Source organism: Lissotriton helveticus, chromosome 9 (genome assembly GCF_964261635.1).
Source record: "Lissotriton helveticus chromosome 9, aLisHel1.1, whole genome shotgun sequence".
Taxonomy (NCBI): Eukaryota; Metazoa; Chordata; class Amphibia; order Caudata; family Salamandridae; genus Lissotriton; species Lissotriton helveticus.
Genome location: NC_136070.1, coordinates 1,274,166,864 through 1,274,190,123, shown reverse-complemented (window position 1 = coordinate 1,274,190,123; position 23,260 = coordinate 1,274,166,864). Strand labels below are relative to the sequence as shown.

The 23,260-nt window shown below is 47.9% G+C and overlaps 1 protein-coding gene across 1 annotated transcript in view; it reads left to right on the top strand.

Annotated features, from left to right (window-relative positions):
* The window catches only part of TTLL3 (tubulin tyrosine ligase like 3), a 162,469-nt gene that overhangs the window by 39,310 nt on the left and 99,899 nt on the right, over nucleotides 1–23,260 (top strand). Inside the window, exon 2 of the mRNA XM_078661848.1 lies at nucleotides 8,942–9,054. Within this exon, the coding sequence (XP_078517974.1) occupies nucleotides 9,034–9,054 (21 nt within the window). The 5' untranslated portion in view covers nucleotides 8,942–9,033. The remainder of the gene's footprint in view (nucleotides 1–8,941; nucleotides 9,055–23,260) is intronic.

The following is a 23,260-nucleotide window of genomic DNA, read 5'->3' as shown; positions in this document are numbered from 1 at the left end:
CCCTCAACCCCTCAAATATCAACTTTATATATACAAACTAAGTGGAGCAATACATTGCGTCTATGTCTTTCAGTTTATGGCAACAACTGCTGCTGTGAGTCTCTTAGTAGGGCGTGGTAATAAATTAGTGTGTCTCAACCGACAAGACTTGTAAAGTGATAAAAGTCAACAATGTGAGACTTGTGTAAGATTAAGCTGCAAACAGACCCTATAACCAGCTTAAAAACGCCATATTGTCTAGGAGAAATGGGGTGTTTCATTCCGCTTACCGATAATATAGAGGTTTTCGGATAGCGATTCTCGTGGGATACAAATTCAACCCACGTGTGTAGGACTAAAAAGGCTGAGAACAGAGAGATCAGAATATCGCGTCAAACTCAGATATAGAGTTGATAAAAAATTAAAATAGTATCATGAAGTAATCTAGTCTACGACCACACTGGAGTATTTTGGAAAACATAATGAATCTCAAGCACACACAGACTGGCGATATCAATCCTGAGTGGAATCGTTAAGTTCGTGTTGCCAAAGTGAGGAACATACCTCCGTGTATGTTCGAAGCAGTACTCGGGTGTTTGTCGTGACAAGTCCTTCGACGAACCCCCTACAAAGGAATGAGGAGACCTAATTAGTAGAAAGCTTATGAACATACAGCCAGTGGCGCCAAAACACAGTTATGACGCTAACTCGAGATAAATACGATAAAGTACCATAGACAGGTAGAAGGTATACTGCTGGAAGTGGCGGACTCTCCAACAACAAGCACCACACGGGGACGACACTTCCGTAGTCAAGGGGAGTAGAAGTTTCTATTAAAAAAAATAAAAAAGGGTTCCCTTCAGATAGGAAAGGGCACCAAGTAAATTTGGAGGTGTCTGACTGATGAGAACTTTGAGGTCAGTTTAAAGGCCTGGAGAGGAGAATAGGGGGATGAGTTCAGAAGTGACCATAAACCACACACCCCTAGGGCAATGGTCGTTACGTTAGCAGAAGGAGCATGTGGATATTTGACCTAGTTCAAGACACCACTTCTGCAGCAAGCGCTGGAGGTATGCAAGCGATCCTCCACCAAACCCTTGCGAGAAGATATTGTGGGCGAAATAGTTCTCGCAACTCAGATGGGCAAGTCGCTAAAGTACAAAGTACAAGTAGAGGTACAACACTGCAATAAATGACAGGCAGTCAAAATACACGGACATACGTAAGCAAAGGTGGCACCGTGCTAGTATCGGTGAAGGACTAAGAGAGGTAGCGAACAGTGTGTTGAGAGAGAGAGGTGACGTGTGCATGTTACAAATGAGCGACGTACACAGGTAGAAGGAAATACTGCAACAGTTGGTGGACACTAACCACAAGAGGTACTAGTGGTGAGTAGTAATGCGATACATACCAGACGCCAAACATAAGAACAAACGTTACGTATGCTATAGTGCCACTTGGGCAAGTATCGAAACAAACATAATGTAGAGGTAGCACACAGTGTATTAACAGAGGGAAGTGACGGGTCATGTCGCAATTGAGACCAACCTCAGAGTATGGGACATCACTGCAACGAGGGGCAGACTGGCGAACCACTGATCACCTGGTAAGACACTTCCAGAGGCAGGGAGAATAGAATTTCCATTGACACATCGTTCTTCAGATAAATGGTTAGACTCACTGGGGCAATGTTTAGTGTCGGGGGACCCACGTTCTCCCCAATACTGTCCCTGGATGTGGGGCGGGCTGGTAACACCCAGGAATCTTGATAAAATTGGGATCAGTGAGTGAACATCAAAAGCACATTATGATGGTACTGGGTGTTATCCGCTGCTATTGGGTAAGGATTCTGCTACACATGAACAACATCACACATATTGGGCTTTTGGGGCACATGTTATATGTTCATCCTACACTGAGGAGAGGTAACCACACACCTTCAGCACGGCCAACCTTGACCTGTCTAGGGGGGTGGGTAGTGGTTGCAACAAGACACAGTCACCAGTGAGTGCTGCTAGTGTATAGTCTGCCACCTCCCACCACCTTCTTCCTGGTATACACGAACAGTGATGTGGCGCAGGGCGTCGCACTCCGGAGTTCGGTCAGGAACAAGGTGACCCAGCAGCTATCGACCGCTGGCAGATGGCGAGGGACCACCAGGCTAGGACAATATTAAGGCGAGGCTATTTGTGCGTGTTAAATTCCCGAGGGTCTCACCAGCCAAATGCACTGTCATGACAAAGGTAGCGCAATAGGGGGTTCAGCAACCTAGCACTCCAAAGTTTCCAGGACCAACGGTCATGTGAGGAGGTGTGAGATTTGCTAGCAGTATAAGATGGAGTGCAGTGCCCGTCAGGATGCCAGCAGCTAGGTCTGGGCAAAAAAGGGAGGCACGCGCGAACACAGCATAGGGAAGCTGGCGCTCACTACTGAGATAGTTTGGTTGGGATCCGCAGCAGGTGCTGGAACAACTTGCGATAGCAACTGCGACAATCTTGGGGGGGGAGTGTTCCTCTCCACCATCAATTTGGCCAGGCAGGACTCCACTTCCTGGGTAGGGCGGCACCGTGGTAGGCAACATGGTCCTCCTTGGGTACAACGAGCAGCAATTCGCGAGTACTAGTAATGGAACAATAACTAAGGTGCGCAGTGTTCACGAACAATTACACAAGTGGTGACAAGATGGCCTTTTACTCATCAGGTGTCAGGTGTGGCTGCGGGAACACTCGTACGCTGCCAGGTTGACATAGCGCAGTTGGATGTGGGCTACCCCGGGACGGGATGGAATAGCAGGCGAACACCAGCTCCCTTTAGGGGACCCCCTCCCTTGTCCTGGTTTCCCACGCAAGGGGCAAGGACTAGTAAGCATGGGGGGGAGGGCACTTCTGCAGGCCATGCAAAGTTACATAGCGGGCTATCAGCAATAATTGGGGCCATGCGAGCTTGTGCGGTCAGAATTGCCCAAGTAAGGAACGGCGGGGTGCCAAGTCCTCAGCTCCTGTAGAGCATTCATACAAAAGGGCTCAACGTGGCGACACAGAGGCACTAGTGCAGGCAAAAGTGGAAGGCTATTATCAAAAGATGGCATGCATTGTCCAAAGTCAGGATGGATATGTTTCTCCTGGATATACGGATGCGCGGGAAGCTGCGAGATGGAAGTAGGGAGCTCGGTAGGTGGGGGGCTCTGTCATCGACGGTAGCCTCCTCCAGAGCTGTGGCGGAGTTACAGGGCGATCTGGAGGCAGACTGGTACAGTAAGGGTACCTCTGCGGCAGACTGGTACAGTAAGGGTACCTCTGCCTGGCACAGTAAGGGTGCCTGAGCCAAGGACCTGGAGCCGCAGGAGGTTCCGGGAAACTGCGACGGCACCCTGTTAGTCCTTTGGGCGGTCGGGGGGCCTGAACCGACCAAGGGTGTGCCATACTTATCCGCCCTGACACGGGGGGCGGGAGTAAAAGATGAGGATCTAAAGGTGCTGCACTGTCTGAGCGTCGACTCACCGTGCTGACTGGCTCATTAGGCAGGCGGGACAGCGAGGGGCTGCCTGCCTTGGAACGCCCTGAAGATAACCCATCAAATGTCATACGCTTGTTGTATGAAAATAAACCTGCAGCAAAACAATGTGTCCAGTGTAATCATTATATGGGCAAAATGTGTATGATGTTGGTGGGCGCGGATGACGGTGTGGGTACTATGATGCTTCCTTCCCACTCACGCCTAATCGTGCCCCCCATCCCTGCACCCCTTCCACCTCTTCATCCATTCCATCCAAATGCGTCTCCATCTTTTTAATAATTTCTAACCTGAATTCGAAGCTGTATGCATGGCTTCTAGGAACCACCCAGTGCCCCCAGACAAATGGGATTAATTTTGGTTTATTGCGTGCTAACCCCAGGAGGTTGTTTTTCCGTGTGTAGGGTGACAACTGCGTGGGCGTGCTTCCGGTGGGAGTGGTAGGGAGGAAGTCAATATCATTGTCTACACAGAGGTGTGAGTAAGATGAACAACATTTGGGTAACCATGCAGTGATAGTAAGTACTGAATTACAGACTACACAGCGGGTACAGCGTTGCAGCAATCTGGGAAGGGACCCCATAGATTGACTTGCTAGCCCTCTGCTACGTCAAAGGGATACTTATAAAAGTAACCACGAGGAGGCACCTATTGTCTTTCATGAATTCAGTTAATTTACTATAAGCACACACTTCTCCTCCCAGCATTAATCCCCATTGACAACCATCTTCCTATCTCTAATCACGACCTGCCAACACGTTTCGCAACCATGTGTCTTCCTCAGGACTGTGATTCGTAAAACATGAAATCATTACAGGACTGAAACCGCATTAGAAACGGAACCTACATAGAAAAACACGTATTTACCCAAAAACTTTTCAACAACCTTAAATAAGCATGGGATAGATTGCCAGATATCAAAATACAGATATTCTTAATGATACCATTTGAATGATAGAATTTGCTTGTTTCTAAGTGACTTGTAATACAGTTTCTTGCTATTGTTTTTGCTGTTTACACCAGTTTATAGAATTCTCTTTAGAAGTTAAAATCACATACTGTTTACTATGATCACATTTAAAGTCCTGCTACATGTTCCAATGCATCCTTTAAAGGTAAGTTTTTAAATATGAGGGCTGGTAAGTAATAAAAGTATACATGTTATCTATGATTCAGAGTTTTAATATAAGGGCCGCCGCGTATGTGACCATTTAATTAGTGCAACGGCAGAACATGGCCCACTTATCATAGGTATGAAGCCCACCTTTCAAAGTGAAATTGTTCCTGCACTAGACGGTTGACCACTCCGGTCATCCCTCATAAGACCGTAGGTGCCTTCAGCCTCACACGTGATGGTGGTGTCAACACACAGTACACCTCCACCATGGACCACTGGTCTCCTCCCACCTTGAATGGGCGCATCTAGGCACTCTTCCTATGCATGAGTCTTCTCTGACCTCACTTCCTCTTCTGCCGCCAGGAGGGTGCTCTCAGCCGCTGACCTGTGTGTCTCCACTCTCTGCACTCTCCTTCTATGCACTTTCAGACCTCCCTTGTATCTCTCTGCTCTCTCTTTGGGATTCCCCCCTACAATCCCTCTGTTCACGTCCCCTTTGGGGAGTTCCATCAACTCCCTCTTTGAGCCAAAGCCACAAGATGAACTTGCAAGTGGTGAAAGCAGGGGAGCAAAACGGGTCTGACCTGGTGCCCCTGGGGTACTGATACCTCGTGGCCATGGTGTGAACTTTTAAAATTCTTTTCTGAGGGGATCATTGCAGGAGCGGGGCTCACCCTGCACCCTCCCCTCCGGGGTCTTCTTCAACTCGTCTGTAGCCTTCGCCACCATGGTAGAAGAATGCCAACCATGTTTAAATATCCTACCGAGGATGACTGCCTTCAGTGGAGCCCCCGGGCCTCGAGGGAGCATTTTATTTCCCGAAAACAAATTTACAAAGCAAGAGTTTGGTTTTAGTGAACAGAAAAGAATTAACCCTAATTAGCAGGGAGTGTCCTCCCTGCGGTGGTGGCCGCTGTGCCTGGCATGTTGAACCCAGGTGGGGGAAGGAAGTCACAGCCCCCCTGCAGAGAGCGGGGCGAGGCGAGCGTCACTGTGGCATGGTGGCCCTTCACAGGTGGTCTCCGGGTCCAAGGCTTCGTCATTGGAGCCAGCCCCACCCATGGTTCTCAGTGGAGTGGGGGCGGGCGCCAGGAGCACCGCTGGTTTTTATGGGGCTCTAAAACGACCCCATAGCTTGGATCAGATACATAGGTTACTGATTGCTGGAGCACCATGCCATGTGGCATTCTATGAGGGCATTCAGTGACTCCCAGGTGGCATTGTGGGTGGTGGCTGCACCTCAGTTTGAGTGCCGTTGAACTGCAGCTTCACCTCTCGTCTTCCTCCTCAGTACCTTTCACCTCACTCGCTGTCTGGACCCTGTCTCTGGCTTCTCTGCCCTCTTCTTACCTGTCTGTGTTCTCTGTCTCGGTCTTCTGTCCCTCTATCTATCTATCTATCTATCTATCTATCTATCTATCTATCTATCTATCTATCTATCTATCTATCTATCTATCTATCTATCTATCTATCTATCTATCTATCTATCTATCTATCTATCTATCTATCTATCTATCTATCTATCTATCTATCTATCTATCTATCTATCTATCTACCTACCTACCTACCTACCTACCTACCTACCTACCTACCTACCTACCTACCTACCTACCTACCTACCTACCTGTCCGTCCGTCCGTCCGTCCGTCCGTCCGTCCGTCCGTCCGTCCGTCCGTCCGTCCGTCCGTCCGTCCGTCCGTCCGTCCGTCCGTCCGTCCATCTATCTACCTACCTACCTACCTACCTACCTACCTACCTACCTACCTACCTACCTACCTACCTACCTACCTACCTACCTACCTACCTGTCCGTCCGTCCGTCCGTCCGTCCGTCCGTCCGTCCGTCCGTCCGTCCGTCCGTCCGTCCGTCCGTCCGTCCGTCCGTCCGTCCGTCCGTCCGTCCGTCCGTCCGTCCGTCCGTCTATCTATCTATCTATCTATCTATCTATCTATCTATCTATCTATCTATCTATCTATCTATCTATCTATCTATCTATCTATCTATCTATCTATCTATCACCCTTGATCAATCTATCTATCTATCTATCTATCTATCTATCTATCTATCTATCTATCTATCTATCTATCTATCTATCTATCTATCTATCTATCTATCTATCTATCTATCTATCTATCTATCTATCTATCTATCTATCTATCTATCTATCACCCTTGATCAATCTATCTATCTATCTATTTTGTTTACTTAAGGTGACAAGCTAGTGTTTCTAAACAAAATAGGAATGATTACTGTAATTTGCAGGCTGCTTACGGGGAATACATTCGAGAATTTTCTGATAGTGAAAATTTGGATTTGGAATTTACACTACAAAAAAAGTGTGTTCAGAAAAAGAAAACAAGCTGAAGTTTGATGAAAGTGACATGGGGGAAAACAGTTTCATGTACTAAAATGGAAAGGTTGTATTTGGGGACAAGATGTGCAAGCAGATGTTTGGCTTGTTTCCCATATATTTCCAGCTGATGCCTGCAGAATAAATGCTAATTTGGGAACAGTATAGTATAATCACTTCCTTGGTGCTTGACAAATGCGACCGCTATATTGCTTATTTCTTGACCGCTGTTTATCTATTTGAAGATCTAAATTGAAATCCTTTGTGTCCTCATGGGTACTGTAACTGCTGTCTGAACCTGTGCCTTGCAGCCTCATTTCCACTCTGATGTTGTCTCTGTTCTCTCTCTTTGGGCTCTGCCTTTCAATGTCTCTGGTCCTCTCCCTCATTACATTTCTGTTTCCTCTCTCTGGGCTCCTTCCTACCTGTCTTTTTTGCTCTTCCTTCTGTTATTTCACCAAGTCTTCTTTTCTCACTTTGCACTCATGTTTTTGCTCATGAAAAGATGAGGAGTATTTTATTGCAAAGCGACACTGTTTCTTTCTTATGTGTAATTTCTGAAATTATGCTTTAACACATTGTTGTGCAGTACACCCCACTCCAACCCACTCTACCCCAACCCAATCCACCCCACTCTACTCCAATGCACCCCACTTTACTCCAATCCACCCCACTCCAATGTAATCCACCCCACTCTACCCGACTACAACCCACCCCACTCTACCCCACTCCACTCAAATCCACCCTTTCTTCACTGCAGTCCAATCCAACCCACTCTCCTCTACTCCAATCCAACCCACTCTACCCCAGTCCAATCCACCCCACCTCACTCGAGTTCTGTCCATCCACTCAATTCAATCCAATCCAATCCATCCAGCCCACCACACTCCAATCCATCCCACTTCAATACGAGCCACCCCACTCCAGTCCACCCCACTCCAATCCAATCCAATCCAATCCAATCCAATCCACCCCACTCCAATCAAATTCATCCTACTCCAATCCACCCCTCTCCAGTAAAGTCAAATCTACCCCCTTCACTCCACTCTAATTCACCCCACTCCAAACCACCCTACTCTAATCCAATCCAATTCACACCACCTCAATCCAATCAACCCCACCCCAAACCAATCTAATCCACCCTCCAATCCACCCTAATCCAATTCACCTCTCTTCATTTTAACGCCTTAACCGCGGCGTTTTTTCCGCCGCGGTGCGGGCGTTCTAAAGGGGGGGTGGGGCTCCGTCGGCCATTGGCCGACGGCAGCACGGAACGGGTTAATCCAGCTCACTCCAATCCAATCCAGCCCATCCTGTCCACCCACTTCAATCCACCACACTCCAGTCCATTCAATCCAACCCATTCTACCCCGATACTCCAATCTACCCCACTACCTCAATCAACTCCAACCCACTCCACCCTATCTACCACACTCAATCTACACCACTCCGCTCTTCGACACTGTAGTCTATGACACTGCACTCTATGATACTCTCTGACACTGAACCATTCAACTCTACTCCCCTCTACTCAACTCTACGCCCCCATTTACACTCTGTGACACTCTAGTCCAACAAATCCAGTCTACGACACTCTACTCCCCCCCACTCCCCTCTTGGTCACTCCGTGTCACTAATTATTAGCCCCGCTAAACAGCTGCCACACTGGTGTACAACAGGACAAAACTCATTGCCAAAGCCAATAGTATAGGCGAGACCTATTAGCTTTGCCAATGCTTGTTAGAACATTTATCACCCCCCTGTCTCTCTCTCCTGTGTCTGTTCTCTCATTCTCTTCCCCTGTGTCGCTAGCTGCCTGTAGGCCTCTTCTCTTTTATCTTACTACCTGTCGCATCTTTGTGGACGCTCCTCTGTTTCTCTGGTCTCTCTCTCTCTCTCCCTCAATGCTTGCACCCTCTCCATGCACTCTGTCTGCACTGTCTCCCTTCATTTACTCACCTGCTCTGCCTCTCTCCCCTCAGGTGGTTGCTCCATCTCTCGTCACCATGACAGACGGTTCAGAGGAAGTCAAAGGCCCGATTCAGCAGACAATAGCTGCCTGAGGTGATCACCCATGGTGACCATGGCAACCAAGGTAAAAGTTCTCACTGTGTTTGGATGCTCCTTGGCAATGTGTAGGACATGCTGGTGCAGACACTGAGAGTATGAACTGATGGGTGCAAACTGGTGACCCCAACGCTGTTCAACAGGGAGCCTGGCCCATGTGCCTATCCGTCCCCACTGGTCTTCCATTAAATTGACCGGTATCCTTGTGCCACCCACTCCTGTCCATATGGAATCTCTGGGAGGGTCGGGTTATGTGTCCCTTGCAGGCTCCTGCAACATCATCTACCCTGGGGAGCCACACCCATCTTCAAACTGCTTAGGGTGCAGACCTGCGCTACACACCTACTCTTCTGACTGTGTCATGCAGACCACACCCACTGACGTGTTCACCAACTTCCGGTCATGAGCGATAACCCATTGTCCACAAGCGGTGCCAGCTAGCCTATCCAAACGCTTTGGTAAAGCCAGTGGTATGCCTAAGGTCAAACAACTAGAACTTACCTTCCTAACAAATAATTCAAAAAGTATGACGGAACAGTCCTACGCACTCAGTGCTCCACCCTATGAAACTGCCTCATTGTACGAAATTGGGGTATTAGTTGAGGGGGGTGGGTACCCCCCTGAGTTAATGACCACAATCCTTGTCAGGGTGAACACTCAAAGTCACTAGATTCACCTGAGCTCAACCCCCTGGTAGCTATGGCTCACAACAGACAGGCAAAATGTAAAATATTTATGCAGTACTAACATAATAATATCAAAATGTAAATCAATAAAAATCCCAAAATGAATTAAAAAAATAGAGTAAAATGTTATTAAAAAATTACATACAAATGACAAAAATCCAATATGGGGCACTGGAGGTATGATTTTTAAAACATTTTAAGTAGGAATAGCGCCAGAAACACAAAGTATGAATGATAGTCAATGGTCACGGCAGGACAGGACCTAGGCACACTTTGTTGCTGACCGCGATAGAGCACTGGCCGGATACACTAAGCAGGTTTGTCCTGGCCAAAGATTTTATCTTCTGACTTTAGTCCCTTAAGTCCCAATCCACCACCTGAGTACACGTTTAAAGCCCCCGCGACCACAGGCGAGCCACTAAGAAACTCACTGGGCGGGGGAGGACACGCAGAGTCCAGTCCCAGTCCAGGTGTCACTCATACGTTGGGCATTTACAGGAACGGCCTCTTGGAGCTTGTTCTATCCCTGTAGCTTGAACAAGAGGTCAGTATTATGGCCCTGGAGTCCTCTTCTTTGTCCTGAGTACAGGAGGGAAAGCTAATTCAGTCCTTTAGGGCTCTTCCCAGGTCTCAGACAGCAGATTCAAACCTCTTCTGGGTGCCTGGAGATGCCACATTTTTGCCTCACACGCTCTAGTGGGTGGGAATGTCCCCTGCGGATGCCTTAACCAGTGGGATAAAGGTTCCCGGACTAACCCTACCCACTTTGGGCATTTCCAAGATGGGCAAAGTCTTCAGCCACACTAAACATGTGCCCTGGGGGCTGTGGTTTATGGTGAGTGTATTATGGTAATCTTAGAGTCCTCCGACCTCTAACACTTAAATCCTGTTTCGGGTAGTCCCTCAACCCCCAACAAACTCAGAGACACACGTCTTATAGAACAAACATGAGATTTCAGTAACTAGACAGTGAACACACACAATTTGTTTTAGCATTCTGTTTTCCTTCTTTAAATTATACCCCAAATGTCATATGAAAAGCCCCAGCAGACCTGTCAAGCAGCTCTTGACACTCAAGCAGGATCTTACATTGTGATGCCTACAAGAGGCCCACTGTGTTGAAGGCCAGTCTGGTTGGGGGCGGTGGGTAGCAATGGGCAGGCCTGGGTGTTACATACATCTGCTTGTGACGGAGGAGGCCTCTTTGAAGTTAATCAAGATCTTGGGCTCAGCCCACAGGCCATCCTGTCAAGGACACGGCAGCACCTCCCCAGACCCAAGGCCTTTTTTCCCTGTCCTGGGAGTAAGTTCACACCTCATTCATGCCTATTAAAATACTAAATATAGGCTGGCAGAAAAGGGAGAGAAAAATGCAGAGCCAACATACAGGGACTTCAGGCAGGGCAAAAGTAACTTTCTAAAAGTCATCTTTCCAAAATATTTATTACAGATCCGACCACTGAATTGGCCTTGTAATAAATATTTCACAAAGTCCAAAAATCAAACTTATAGCTGTTTCCTATGCAGAGAGAGCATTTATCAAACATAATATTGTATCCCAGTAATTTCCTACTGAACAAACAACCCTGCTACAGTGAAAAAAGCTTTTAGTGCTCCTTCACTGTAAGGACCATGTTTACCATTAAACTTTTACATGCCCTACTTTAAATACCATGCACCCTGTCTTATGGGTAATAAAGGCTACTTAGAGGTGACTTAGTAATATTTAAAAGGTTTAGGCCTGTTAAAAGGGGCTGTTTTAATAAGTTGAATTTGCAGCTTTAAAATTGCACAGCCAGGCTACAACGGTTGGCCTGGAGACACCCTTTGCTGCGCCACTGCAGTTGATGGCACAGTGAGTGCCGTAGTCCATTGGTTGCATTTAATTTGCACGCCCTTCATACACGTGGCACCATGTACTAGGGACTTATGAGTAAATTAAATGTGCCAAATTAGGAGTATAACAATTTTATCATGTTGAAAGGAGGAGCACAAAAACTCTAACCACACAAGTAAGAGGGAGACCTAGCTAACAGAGAGCGAGTGTTAGGATGGGAATGTCCCCTTCCTACATGGTAACCAAATGTGTACCTCTGCCCTGAGGGACCAGACCTTGGCCCAACGTATCCACTTATCTGGTGTGCGCCCAGAGGCCCGGGCCTGTCCCTTATGATTCTGAGGTCCAGAGACTGTTCTGTGACCCAAAGGGGCTCAACGACTGTGCCTTCTATCCTGATATGTTATGTTATGTTAAAAGGTTTTGTACCGCGCTCGGTCACCATACGGTTTCATGGCGCTCATAACAGAAGCGGGATGGCAGGGGTGTGTGTTACTCAAAAGCCGACTGAAAAAGATAAGTTTTTAACATTTTACGAAAACCGTCATAGGTAGGGCAGTGTCAAAGGGTGGACGGGAGGGAGTTCCAGGTCATAGGGGCACAAAAGGAAAAGCAGGAGCCACCATGTTTTTTCCGTTTAATTTTTGGGACAACCAGCAGATTGTGGCAAGAAGAACGAAGGTCTCTGGAGGGAACATAACATTTCAATTTAGAGGAGATAAAAATGGGGGCAAGATCAGAGAGGGCTTTAAAGATTGTACAGCCCAGTTTAAAAATACAACGCTTGGCCACTGGGAGCCAATGAAGGCTCCGCAGGAGTGGCGTGACGTGCTGGTGTCGAGGTTGATGGTAAACCAGGCGGGCTGCCTGATTTTGCACAAGTTGCAATCTGTGAAGGAGGAATGCAGGAATGCCGGCGTACAGAGTGTTGGCGTAGTCAATCCTTGACGTGACCAGGGCCATGATGACAAGGATCAGTGCGTCTCTGGTAAGAAATCTACAGATTTTACGTATCCTGCGTAGATGGAAGAAGCATGATGACGTAACCGCACTGATCTGGGGCCCCATAGATAGGTCATTAGAGATGACCACGCCAAGACTCTTCACGGAGTTGACGGGGCGGGGAGGGGGCCCAAGTGAAGGAGGCCAAAAGCTGTCGTTCCATGGATTAGCTGCTCCACCTACCAGGACAAGCTCAGTCTTAGTAGGATTCAATTTGAGCTGGCTATGGGACATCCATTCCGAGATCTCAAGCATGGTGGACTGAAAAATAGTGCGAGAGGAGAGAGAGGTGTCAATGGGAAAAATTAACTGTAAATCGTCTGCATAATTGAAGATGGTAGCAGAAGATTTATGCAGAGAAGAAATCAGAGGTTGCATGTATAGATTAAACAATAAAGGGGATAGAGTGGAGCCCTGAGGGACACCGCAGGACAGAGGAGAGTAAGAGGTAGAAAAAGTAGACAGATGCACAGCCTGGAGGCGACTATCCAGGAAGGACCGGACCCATTCCAGAGCCATGCCCTGAATGCCGGCGTTCCTGACACGGTCGATCAATATGGCATGATCGACCGTGTCAAAAGCCGCCGACAAGTCCAACAGGACGAGGGCTTGGGAGATGTTATTATCGGCACCCTTTCTAAGGGTGTCCATGACAGCCACGATGACCGACTCGGTGGAGTGGAGAGGGCGGAATCCGGCTTGCTGGGCCTCCAAGAAAGATGAAGACTCGATGAAGGCACTCAGGCCTCGGGTGACATGAGTTTCCAAAATTTTCCCTAATTAGGGGAGGAGAGAGATGGGTCTATAATTACTCAAGACCGTAGGGTCAGCATTGGTCTTTTTTAAGATAGGTGTCACCACTGCCTGTTCAAAAGAATCTGGAACCACCCCTGTAGCCAGCGAGTTGTTAAGTAGGGCCAGGGGAGGACCAGGGCAGGCCAAAAAGACTTCCCTAAGAATCTGGGGGGGACAGCAATCAATAGGGGAGCCGGAGCTCACTTTGTGCAAGAGTGAACAAAACTCAGAAAGGGAAATTAGGGGAAAAACCTCCAGACAGCAAGGATTTCTGGGAGGTAAGGAAGGGGGATGGGGGGATAAGGGCAAAGGAATGTTATTCTTGATGGTAGTGATTTTATCCATAAAAAAACATTGAGTGAATCACATAAGGATTGAGAAGGTTGGGGTTGAGGAGTGACTCGGTCCGGTAGAGAAAGCTCTTTCACTATGGCGAAAATGTCCTTTGCCTTAGAGGCAGACTCCATGATTTCTTGGGAGAAGTAGGTAGTTTTGGCCAATAGAATAGATTTTTTATAGGCTCTCAGGCGATCAACGAACTCGGTTTTCAGCTGATGGTCATAGTTACGCCTCCAGCGGCGCTCCGCTTTGCGTAGGGCCAGTTTATCTGCCTTCAGTTGGTCAGTAAACCAACGCTGGGCGTCGTGAGGGCGCCTGGTTTTGATGTTTTTCAGAGGGGCGATGGTATTACAGGCAGATAATAGCCATTGTTCGAGGAGGAAGGCCTGATCAGGCACCAGAGTAGAGGTCGGAGGGATTGTAGAGGCCAGTATGGAATGAAGTTCCTCTAGGTTGGCTTTTTTCCAGTTTCGGGCAATAAAGTTGGTCGAGAGGGGAGGACGAATAGGAATGGTCAAATTAAGAACAAAGGAAATAAAATAGTGGTCTGACCAAGAGCAAGGAGTCACAATAGGGGATGAGATATCCAGATTGGCTGTCCACACCTGATCTAGAATGTGGCCTTTACAGTGAGTGGGGTTTGTGATGTATTGATGGTAATTTAGACCTGACAAGAGGTCAGAGAATTCCTTTGAGAGGTGACTTTCCCGAGGATCAAAGGGCCAATAGTTAAAGTCACCAATAATCATAACCTTAGCATGGTTGATAGTAATTTGAGAAATAAAATCACCAAACTGTCGGGGGAAAGGAGGCATGGAATCAGGGGGTCGGTAAATAAGAACCACAACAAAGGAAGACCTAGGGGAAAAAAATTTGACAGTGAGACTATCGGTTCTGGGAATCACTGCACAGACTAAGGTGGTGAAAACATACTGGGAGCGAATGATAGCAGCCACCCCCCTCCGACTTGCCCCGCAGGTCGATTAGCTTGCAAGATATAATAGCCGACAGGGATGGCAGCAAGGATATCAGGGACAGAGTCTTCGGTCAGCCAGGTCTTTGACAGAAGAAGAATATCCACAGAACTCTCGTCCAATAGTTGGAAGATTTCCAGCTGGTGTTTCACCAGTGACCGCGTATTAAGATATATCACGGACAGTGGCGTAACCCCCAGCGGTGGTGGATAGAGACGAGGGGATTTTGGCACAGAACAAGGAGTCAGAGTCACAGGGCTGAGGGTGCTTAAAGAGGCAGAAATACCGCAGTTTAGTACAGCCTGTTCAGCATGAGCTGCTAGGTGGAAGGGGCGGCGAAGCAATAAAAGGTCTGAAAAAGAATAGGAGATGGGATGGGCATTACGCATGGCCCCAGGCCCCGGCCGGCCGCGGACGGGTGCAGACGGGCTTAACTTTGGCCCAACTTCGGCACGAAGTCGGCGCTCCCGCTGCGCTCGTCCGCTGCGCTTCTGCCAGGTCGCCATTATATACCAAGGGAGAGGTGAGCCGCTAGACCGCTGACCTGCACGATGGAGAGGCAGGGCGGAAGTGGGGAGAAGGGCAGGAAGTGGTGCTCAAAGCTGCGACCCTCCGCACAAACGGCACAATGCCGGGGCGGAACGGGGTCCAGAGCAAAGAGGACAGGTAAGGCAAGCCCGAGCCCAATGCCCAATGGTATGCGATAAACAAATGCACAAATACACGTAAGCGCTGTAATCACAGTTTAAAAAGTAAGCTAGTATTCAGCTATTACAAAAGGTTAAAATTCAGCAGCAGCGCAATCTCATGCCCGCAGCCTCAGTCACCGCGTTTGTCTACTGTCTGTCTAGGGCTACTGTCCATACTGTGGGTTCTTGACAAAAAGCAGCGGTGTCTACTAGAGGGAATATTTATGAAGTAATCACGCAGAGCAGCACAAGAAGTCACCTTGCTGTGCTGCGTGATAGGGAAAAAACATGCGCCATACTTAACAATATACGCCACATTCCTGTCATTTCCCAGCGCTGGTGCACAATGTGCTGCCTTGGGCCAACGCAGACATCTTTGCACCATTGTGCCAGGGTGTCTACAGCAGGATTGCTTTTGTGCCTGAAGGAACACATTCCTGCACAAAAACATTTTCCTCTTTCAATGTGTGCTGCAGAATGAATCACACATAGAAAGAGGAAGTAATGTGGAGAGATAAAGACATTTCTCCTTGTTTAGCCTCACCTGGGGAGGTGTAGCATTTTGACACATTTCCAGGATTCCCAGTGTTGGTAAATCTGGGAATGTGCCACAAACTATGGGTGGATGAGTGGGAACACCCATGCACTACCCATGGAACGCCTTCCCTGGGCAAAGTAATGCAACACAACATTTGCACTGCGCTGCGTTGCTCTGGACCACTCAAGGTGGCCTTGCTTGGCTGGATAAATCTTACTTAGGTTTTGCCCCCCCCCCCCCCCCTTTGCATGGCACAAGGGCGATGCAAAACCTACAGAAATATGCCCCTAGATTTCAGGGCTTGTAGAGGTAAATAGGCCTTTTATATGGTTCAGGTAAAGTGTGGTGCCTACTGGCCTCACTTGTACACAACACATAGGGCCACATGCATCAATGTAGGATTTTGCATTTCCTAAATTGCGAAAATTAAGGAATCGCAATTTAGGAATTGCAAAATCCTATGCATCAAGAAATCCTAAAAGTTTTTAGGATTTCTTAATTCTCGGTATTTGCGATTCCTTAATTGCGAATCGCAATTAAGGAATGGCATTACATTGTTACTCTATGGGCCTAGAGGCCCATATGAATCAATGCCGTTTTGCACTTTTTTATTTTGCGAATCCCATTTGTTTGATGCATTGCAAGGGTGCAGAGGGGGGGTCCAAAGGACCCCCCCCATGCACCCCTGAAATGTATTTTAAAGTGCATGTTTCACACACACATGTCCTAAGGACATGTGTGTCTGTAACATGAAAGTTTAAAAAATGCATTTTTGAGCATTTTCATAACTTTTCGTAAATTACCACGAGGTTCAACCTTGTGGTAATTTGCACCCCCTAATTGCTAATTCGCAATTTGAAAAACAATCATGCATTGCTTTTAAAGAATCGCAAATTTGTGATTCCTTAAAAGCAATCGCATTTTTGGAAATCACTAAAAATAGCGAATTTCACAAAAATGTACGATGCATCCCAAAAACTTATTTAGGAATCGCAAACGGCCGAATTTACCGATTCGCACCGTTTGCACTTCCTAAATAGGTTGATGCATGTGGCCCATAGACCCTTGTACCATCATCCTGTGGGCATGTGAAGTGTGTGTGTGTGTGTGTGTGTGTGTGTGCTTGTGAGGTTTGGGTGGTAGTAAAACTCCATGTTGTGGTGAGCGTACGGTGGCTGGCACCAGCAGCATCCATCTTGTATTGTCTCTGGTTTGATGTGACACAAGATGGAGGTTGAAGTATAGCTTCCCCAGGCAGCGGGAATGTATTTTCTTCATTCTTATAACTGAAGGCTGGAAGCCAGACACTGAAGTGTTGGAGGATGGAGACAGGGGCTACCCTTAGAAAATCTAAGAGGAACTTTTAGCAGGGGGTTGCAGATTAGTTCTTCTTGAGCGCTGTCATATGTTCTATGGTAGCGGGAGGAGGGTGCAGCTTATGTTGTTAGCGATAGGAACATTTCTAGGTTGGGCCTGTCCCTTTGTCTTTCCCTGATTGCTACTTCAGGGTGTGTGATGACAGCCGTGTGCAGACACTTCACATTCCACTGTGCTGATGATATGTCTACTCCTGCTTGGAGCTTGCATTGTCCCCACCTGCTGCGCGAGACATCACCTTGAACCAAGGCTGTGTCTGAGCATTAAAAAGGAACACCCCAAATCAGATCAACAACACCTGTCTGGAAAATCATTGTAAAGGTGGGACCCAATGGATCCCACGTGGTTCTAAGTTCTTCTTTACCAGGGAGGGGAGTCTTCTGTTGAGTAAACAAAGAGTTTGTATAATCCAAAGCTGCTGTCCATCTGACAATCAGTCTTTCAGCGAACAGGTAACATGACGCCTGAGTGGGAGACGGGGTGTAATACCTGCCTTCTTTGGCGTTTTTTCCTCCCGTCTTTTTACTTCTGACCTCCTGTTTTTGGCTGCGCTGCACTTTGTTTTTGCTGTTTTTTGCACTCAGGGCACTTTACTACTGCTGATCAATGCTAAAGTGCAAGTGCTCCCTGTGTAAATTGTGGTTATGTTTGGTGATCCATGAGTGGCATATTTGATTTACTGGTAAGTTCCTAGTAAAGTGCCCAGGGCCGGTAATTCAAATGCTACTAGTGGGCCTGCAGCACCGATTGTGCCACCCACATTAGTAGCCCAAAAAAGGTATCTCAGACCTGCCACTGCAGTGTCTTTGAGCGCAGTTTTAAACTGCCCAGTCGACCTGGCAAGTGCACCCACTTGCCAGGCCCCAAACCTTCCCTTTTTCTACATGTGAGGGACCCCTAAGGTAGGCTTAGGGTAGCCCCATGGGCAGGCCGCAATGTATGTGAAAGGTAAGACAGGTGAAGGTGTGTTTTACATGTTCTAATAGTGAAAATGCCAATTTTATTTTTCACTATTACAAGGACTATCTCTCTCATAGGTATCATTGGAGCTGCTTGTAACACCTTACAAGTGTAACTTTCAATTGGGAAGGGAGAATTTGAAGTTTGGGCTCCCTGAACTCAGAAATTAAAAATACATCTTCTAGTGTAGTTGTTTTTTAAACTGTGTTTGAAAATGCCACTTTTAGAATGTGGACATTTTCTTGCTTTACCATCCTGTGCCTCTGCCTGCCTGTGGAATCCATTTCTGGTTTAGACTTACAGGGGCTGTTTGTGCATTCACGCTAGACAGTCACACAAAGGGAGCTTAGATGTACCCTGCATATCCTGATGAGCCATCACCAGGCTGATGAGCCTTCCTGAGCTAGAGCGATGGGAGGAGTTGTCGCTGACACCTGAAAAGGGCTGTGCCTGGCCTCTCAAAATACTGCCTCCACCACTCTGTAGTGTGTCTGGAGCCAGGACAGGGCAAGGCAGGATCTGTGCACTACAAAGACAATCCTGCCTACTTCAAAGGCCAAAGGGGTATAAGTATTGGACCTGCAACCCCAGACTTTTAGAACACTTCTGGATCAAGAGGAGCCTCTGTCACGGAGAAGAGTTGGAGAGCTGTCAGGAGGAGCACTGCCCCTTTGCTGTGTTTGCTTTGTTGGGTTGGCCCGCAGTTGCTGCTTCTGTCTTGGAGAGACTAAGGACTGGACTTTTGCTTTTCTATCCTGGTTGAGAAGATTCTCCAAGGGCTTGTGCTCTTGCCTCCTGTTAAGAAGTCTCTGGGCCATCAAAGACTTCATCTGCAGCCCCTGAACTCCTCTGCTGTGAGTTCTGGCCTGCCAAGTGGTTCTAATTTCAGTTCTGGGCCCTTGGAGGTGGCTTCTGCTGCAAAAAGAGTTGAAAATCCATGCATCGCCCTTCAGCACTGTGTTTCCTGCCGCAAGCTTGGTGTGCAGTCGAAAAATCAATGCATCGCAGAGGTGAGGCAGAAAGGATCGATGCAGCGCCTGTTCGCAGCCAGAAGAAATGACACGGAGTGCTTCAAGAGCACCATGTCTCAGACGTCCGAGACTCCCGCTCCCACTCCAACGCAGACCCTGCTGTACGGCTGGAGTAATCAATGCATTACCTGCATGCGGCTGGAAGAGTCGACTTTGCGCCTCTTTTGCTGCCGCCGCATTTACTCCAGCACGTTCGGATTTTCCATGCATCACATCTGTTCACCAAGTCTACACCGACGCTGAGCTTCAGTAAGGAATTGGGCCACATGCTTGGAGAAACGACGCATCACATCCCCGCGCAGTGAGAAACTTACGCATCACCTCCTCTCACAGTAATGAACCAATGCATCACCTCCCCGGCACAGCAGTAAGGAACCGACACATCACCTACCCACGGAGCAAGGAATCGATGCATCACCCTCCCTGCGTGTGAGAAACGGACGCATCGCTTTGCTTTCCGGGACCTCACCTTCCCTACGCCTGTTTTTGTCTTGAGAATTTGACACATTCCCAGGTACTGTAGCATCGTGTTTTTGGATCTTTTAACTGGAGCTTTATTGTGTACTTCCAGTGTCCTCCCTGTCCCTACTCTAACTGCCCTCATCCTGTTCTGACTCCTCCTCTTCCCCTCAACCCACCTAGCTCCGCCCACCCCAGCTACTAGACTGTCAACTGTATTACATCTCCCCCTTTCTTAACAAAATGAGCTTAATGTCTTCAGTGTTCGCAATTCTTCAATCCACCACACGGGTCGGCGGACAGCCTGTTTTTCAAGCTTCAGTAGTGTCGAATCAGTGGTGGGCTTGGCTTTGGTCAATCTTTCTGTTGTCTTGATCAGGGCATTCTTGACCACGTTGCGTGTAAACTGTTTACTCTCACGGTCCGCAGTCCTCATGTTTCCTTCCGGTGGTGTAACTACGGTTGGTTCAGATGCTCGATCTCTTTCACGAGTGGATAATGTTCTGGTCCTCTTCCGAGCACCCGCATCTACTTTTACTTCCTTTTGTCTTGTCCGGCCGAGGGCAACACTGCCCTCCAATTCAGAGTCATGTATACCAGACAGTACGGTGTTACCTGATGAGACTGTCTTGGTTTGGTTCGGTAACTCATTAGCCGCATCTACCCTTACTTCCTTTTGTCTAGTCCGGTCGAGAGCAACACTGCCCTCCAATTCAGGGTCATGTATGCCAGACAGTACGGTGCTATCTGATGAGACTGTCTTGGTTTGGTTCGATAACTCATTCACGGCCTCGGGTTGTCTGGCGAGCTCGTGAGCTATCTGTGCATCGGCATGTTTCTCTCTCATCTGATGATATTTCTCTACTGACATGTCCGGCTTCTGTGCATAGGCATGTTTCTCTCTCATCTGATGATATTTCTCTACTGACACGTCCGGCTTCTGTGCATAGGCATGTTTCTCTCTCATCTGATGATCTCTCTCTCCTGACACGTCCGGCTTTCCTTGCGGAGTGACTGGCTGGTCCCTTCCCATCCGGTTACTGAGGTCCACTGTCTCTGTTTTCCTTTTTTAGGTCCTTTGAGTCAGCCTCGCGGACCCCTTCAGGGGTGACGGTGTCTGATCTGTGTCTGGATATACTTGTGACTGACATGACAGGTTGTCCTGTGGAGTGACTGAGTATTCAGAGACCTTAGTGTGTGACATGTTGCTCTTGACGGGAAGGATGTCCTTTGGTTCCATGGTGCGTTCGGGTGGTTGACGCCATGTCTGTGGTCGGGACCATGGCTCGGTCGACTCACGGGATTGAACAGACGTGCTCTCTGAGTCAGAGAAATCTTTTGTCGACTTCCAGGATCGGGCAGACGCGCTCTCTGAATCAGAGGAGATCCTGGCCATACCCCTTTTAAAGGATCGGACAGACGCGCTCTCGGAACCAGAGGAGTTCCTGGCCATAGACGTGCTTTCTGGATCAGAGAAGTCTTTTGTCGACTTCCAGGATCGGATAGATGTGCACTCCGCGTCAGAGAGATCCTTCTTCCCATTCCTTCTCAAATGTTTCTTTGAAACGGTCTTGGGTAATGGATTTTTGAATTCCGTAGTCCGTGACAAATTGCTCTTTCCCTTTGAATTGTCTTTGAGATGCTTCTCCGTGTGCCTTTGTTGGAACATCTTCAATGCTGTCTCATTTGGGAGGTTGTTTGATGATCCCGTGCTTGTTCCTTGTGCTTGATCCCAAGCTTTTGCCTCTTTGTCCTTCTCGCCTGAAGTTAACAATTTCCTCTCCGTTTCTTCGTTGTCGCGGGAGCCCTGGATGCATGGATCTTTTCTGGTTCGTTGCTGTGGAGGATCAGTCCGTCTTGTGTGACCTGTTTCTCCTTCACGCTTGTTTGATGCTCTAACACCTCTGATCTGGGGGTGATGCGTTCTCCTGCCAGATGTTTCCTTGGACTCGTCTTCACTGCTTGGCGACTGATGTTCCTGCGCCGACTTCCGGTGTTGACCAGTGCGACCCCTTCTTCTATGGTTTGTCTTTCTCTCCCACTTGTTGTGCAGGATGCCCTCTTGTCCAGGAGTGCGATCTGTCCCACTTGACGCTCTTTCCTCATCTGAGTACTGTGTGTCATACTTTGAATGACTCCTTGAGGAACTCCTGGGGGGTGAATCACTCCTTGGAATTGTCTTTTGGATGGTTGACTCTGAGTCATCTGACTCTGAGTAGTCCTTGGTTGACTTTGAGTAGTCGGACGCTGAAGAATCTGACTCTGAGTAATCCTTGTCACTTTCTTGGTCACTGTATCTTTCCCGTTGTCTTTTTGCTGGTCTGCCTTCCCTCTCTCTCCTTTCAGTTTTGTTTGTTTTCTGAGTTCTATCTTCCCAAGTATCTTAATGGTTTGCTCTCAGGTGCACGTCCTTCAATCCGTCTCTTGCTTTGATTTGCATTCCAATTTCGGCCTTCTTGATGATTTCCTTTAACGACCAATGCCCTTGCAGGATCTTGCGCTTTGTGTCGGGGTTTGTGCAACCTTCAACTATCCGAAGTCGAACCGCATCCTCATTTGTAAAAGTGTTGAAGTGGCAGCCTCGTACCAGACTTTGCAACCGAGTTATGAAATTTGGCAAAGGTTCACCTGGTTCCTGCCGTGCTGTATTGAAGACCATGCGATTGTGATCCACATCTGTCTGTGCGTTGAGATGGGCACAGAGCTCCCTTTGGAGTCTTTTATAGATTTCTGTATCCTCTTTGGAAAATGTCCTGATTGGGCATCGGCCCTCAGGACCCACCAGATGGAGGAGTAGTATCAGACATTTTCTCTCTCTTTGCTCACCATTGGCTTTTAGGAAATCTTCCAAGGCTTCGAGCCACCAGTGTCGTTTGAGATCCGAGATCCAATCATCAGTCTGCACCGCTGGGGGCGGTACTTCAGTGTGTGGAGTGACCCGCTGTGCTACGTCTCTTCCCGCCATGAGAGAGATAGATTCTGGTCAAGGTCTTTGGTCTGGTCGTTTGCTTAGAAATTGATAGTCTTTGTAACCGTCACAGTATGCGCCGGTGAATGAACTTGGATGGTTCTACTCTCTCCGGGGTCCTCTGTAGGACTGCCCTCCTCTGGGTCTTCTGCAGTTCTGCCCAGCAGCTTTTCTCCCTTCGGCGCTCTTCGGTTTGCGCTCAGCGTCGTCTTTATCTGTCTCTTGCATTTGCTTATGCTTGTTCCATTGCCTTGTTGTCTTTGCTTGGTCCTGGTGTTCGCTTGTGCTTCTTTTATTTTACAGACACGTGTTACTTCATTACATTCGCCACTGCGCATTCGCTTGCGTTCCTCAATGTTCGCGTTTCCACCCGTGCTGACATTTGTTTTTGTCAATGCATGTTTGTTAAGTCACTCTTGTGGTTGCTCGTGCTTGTTAGTTGATTCACTCTCGTGTTTGCATGTGCTTATTCTGTTTTGGTTGCCAAGACTTGTTCATTGTTGTTCACGCGCCGTTATCCACGCTTATTTACTTGCCTTACCAATGCCTATTTCTTGGCATTTACCAGTGCTTGTTTAT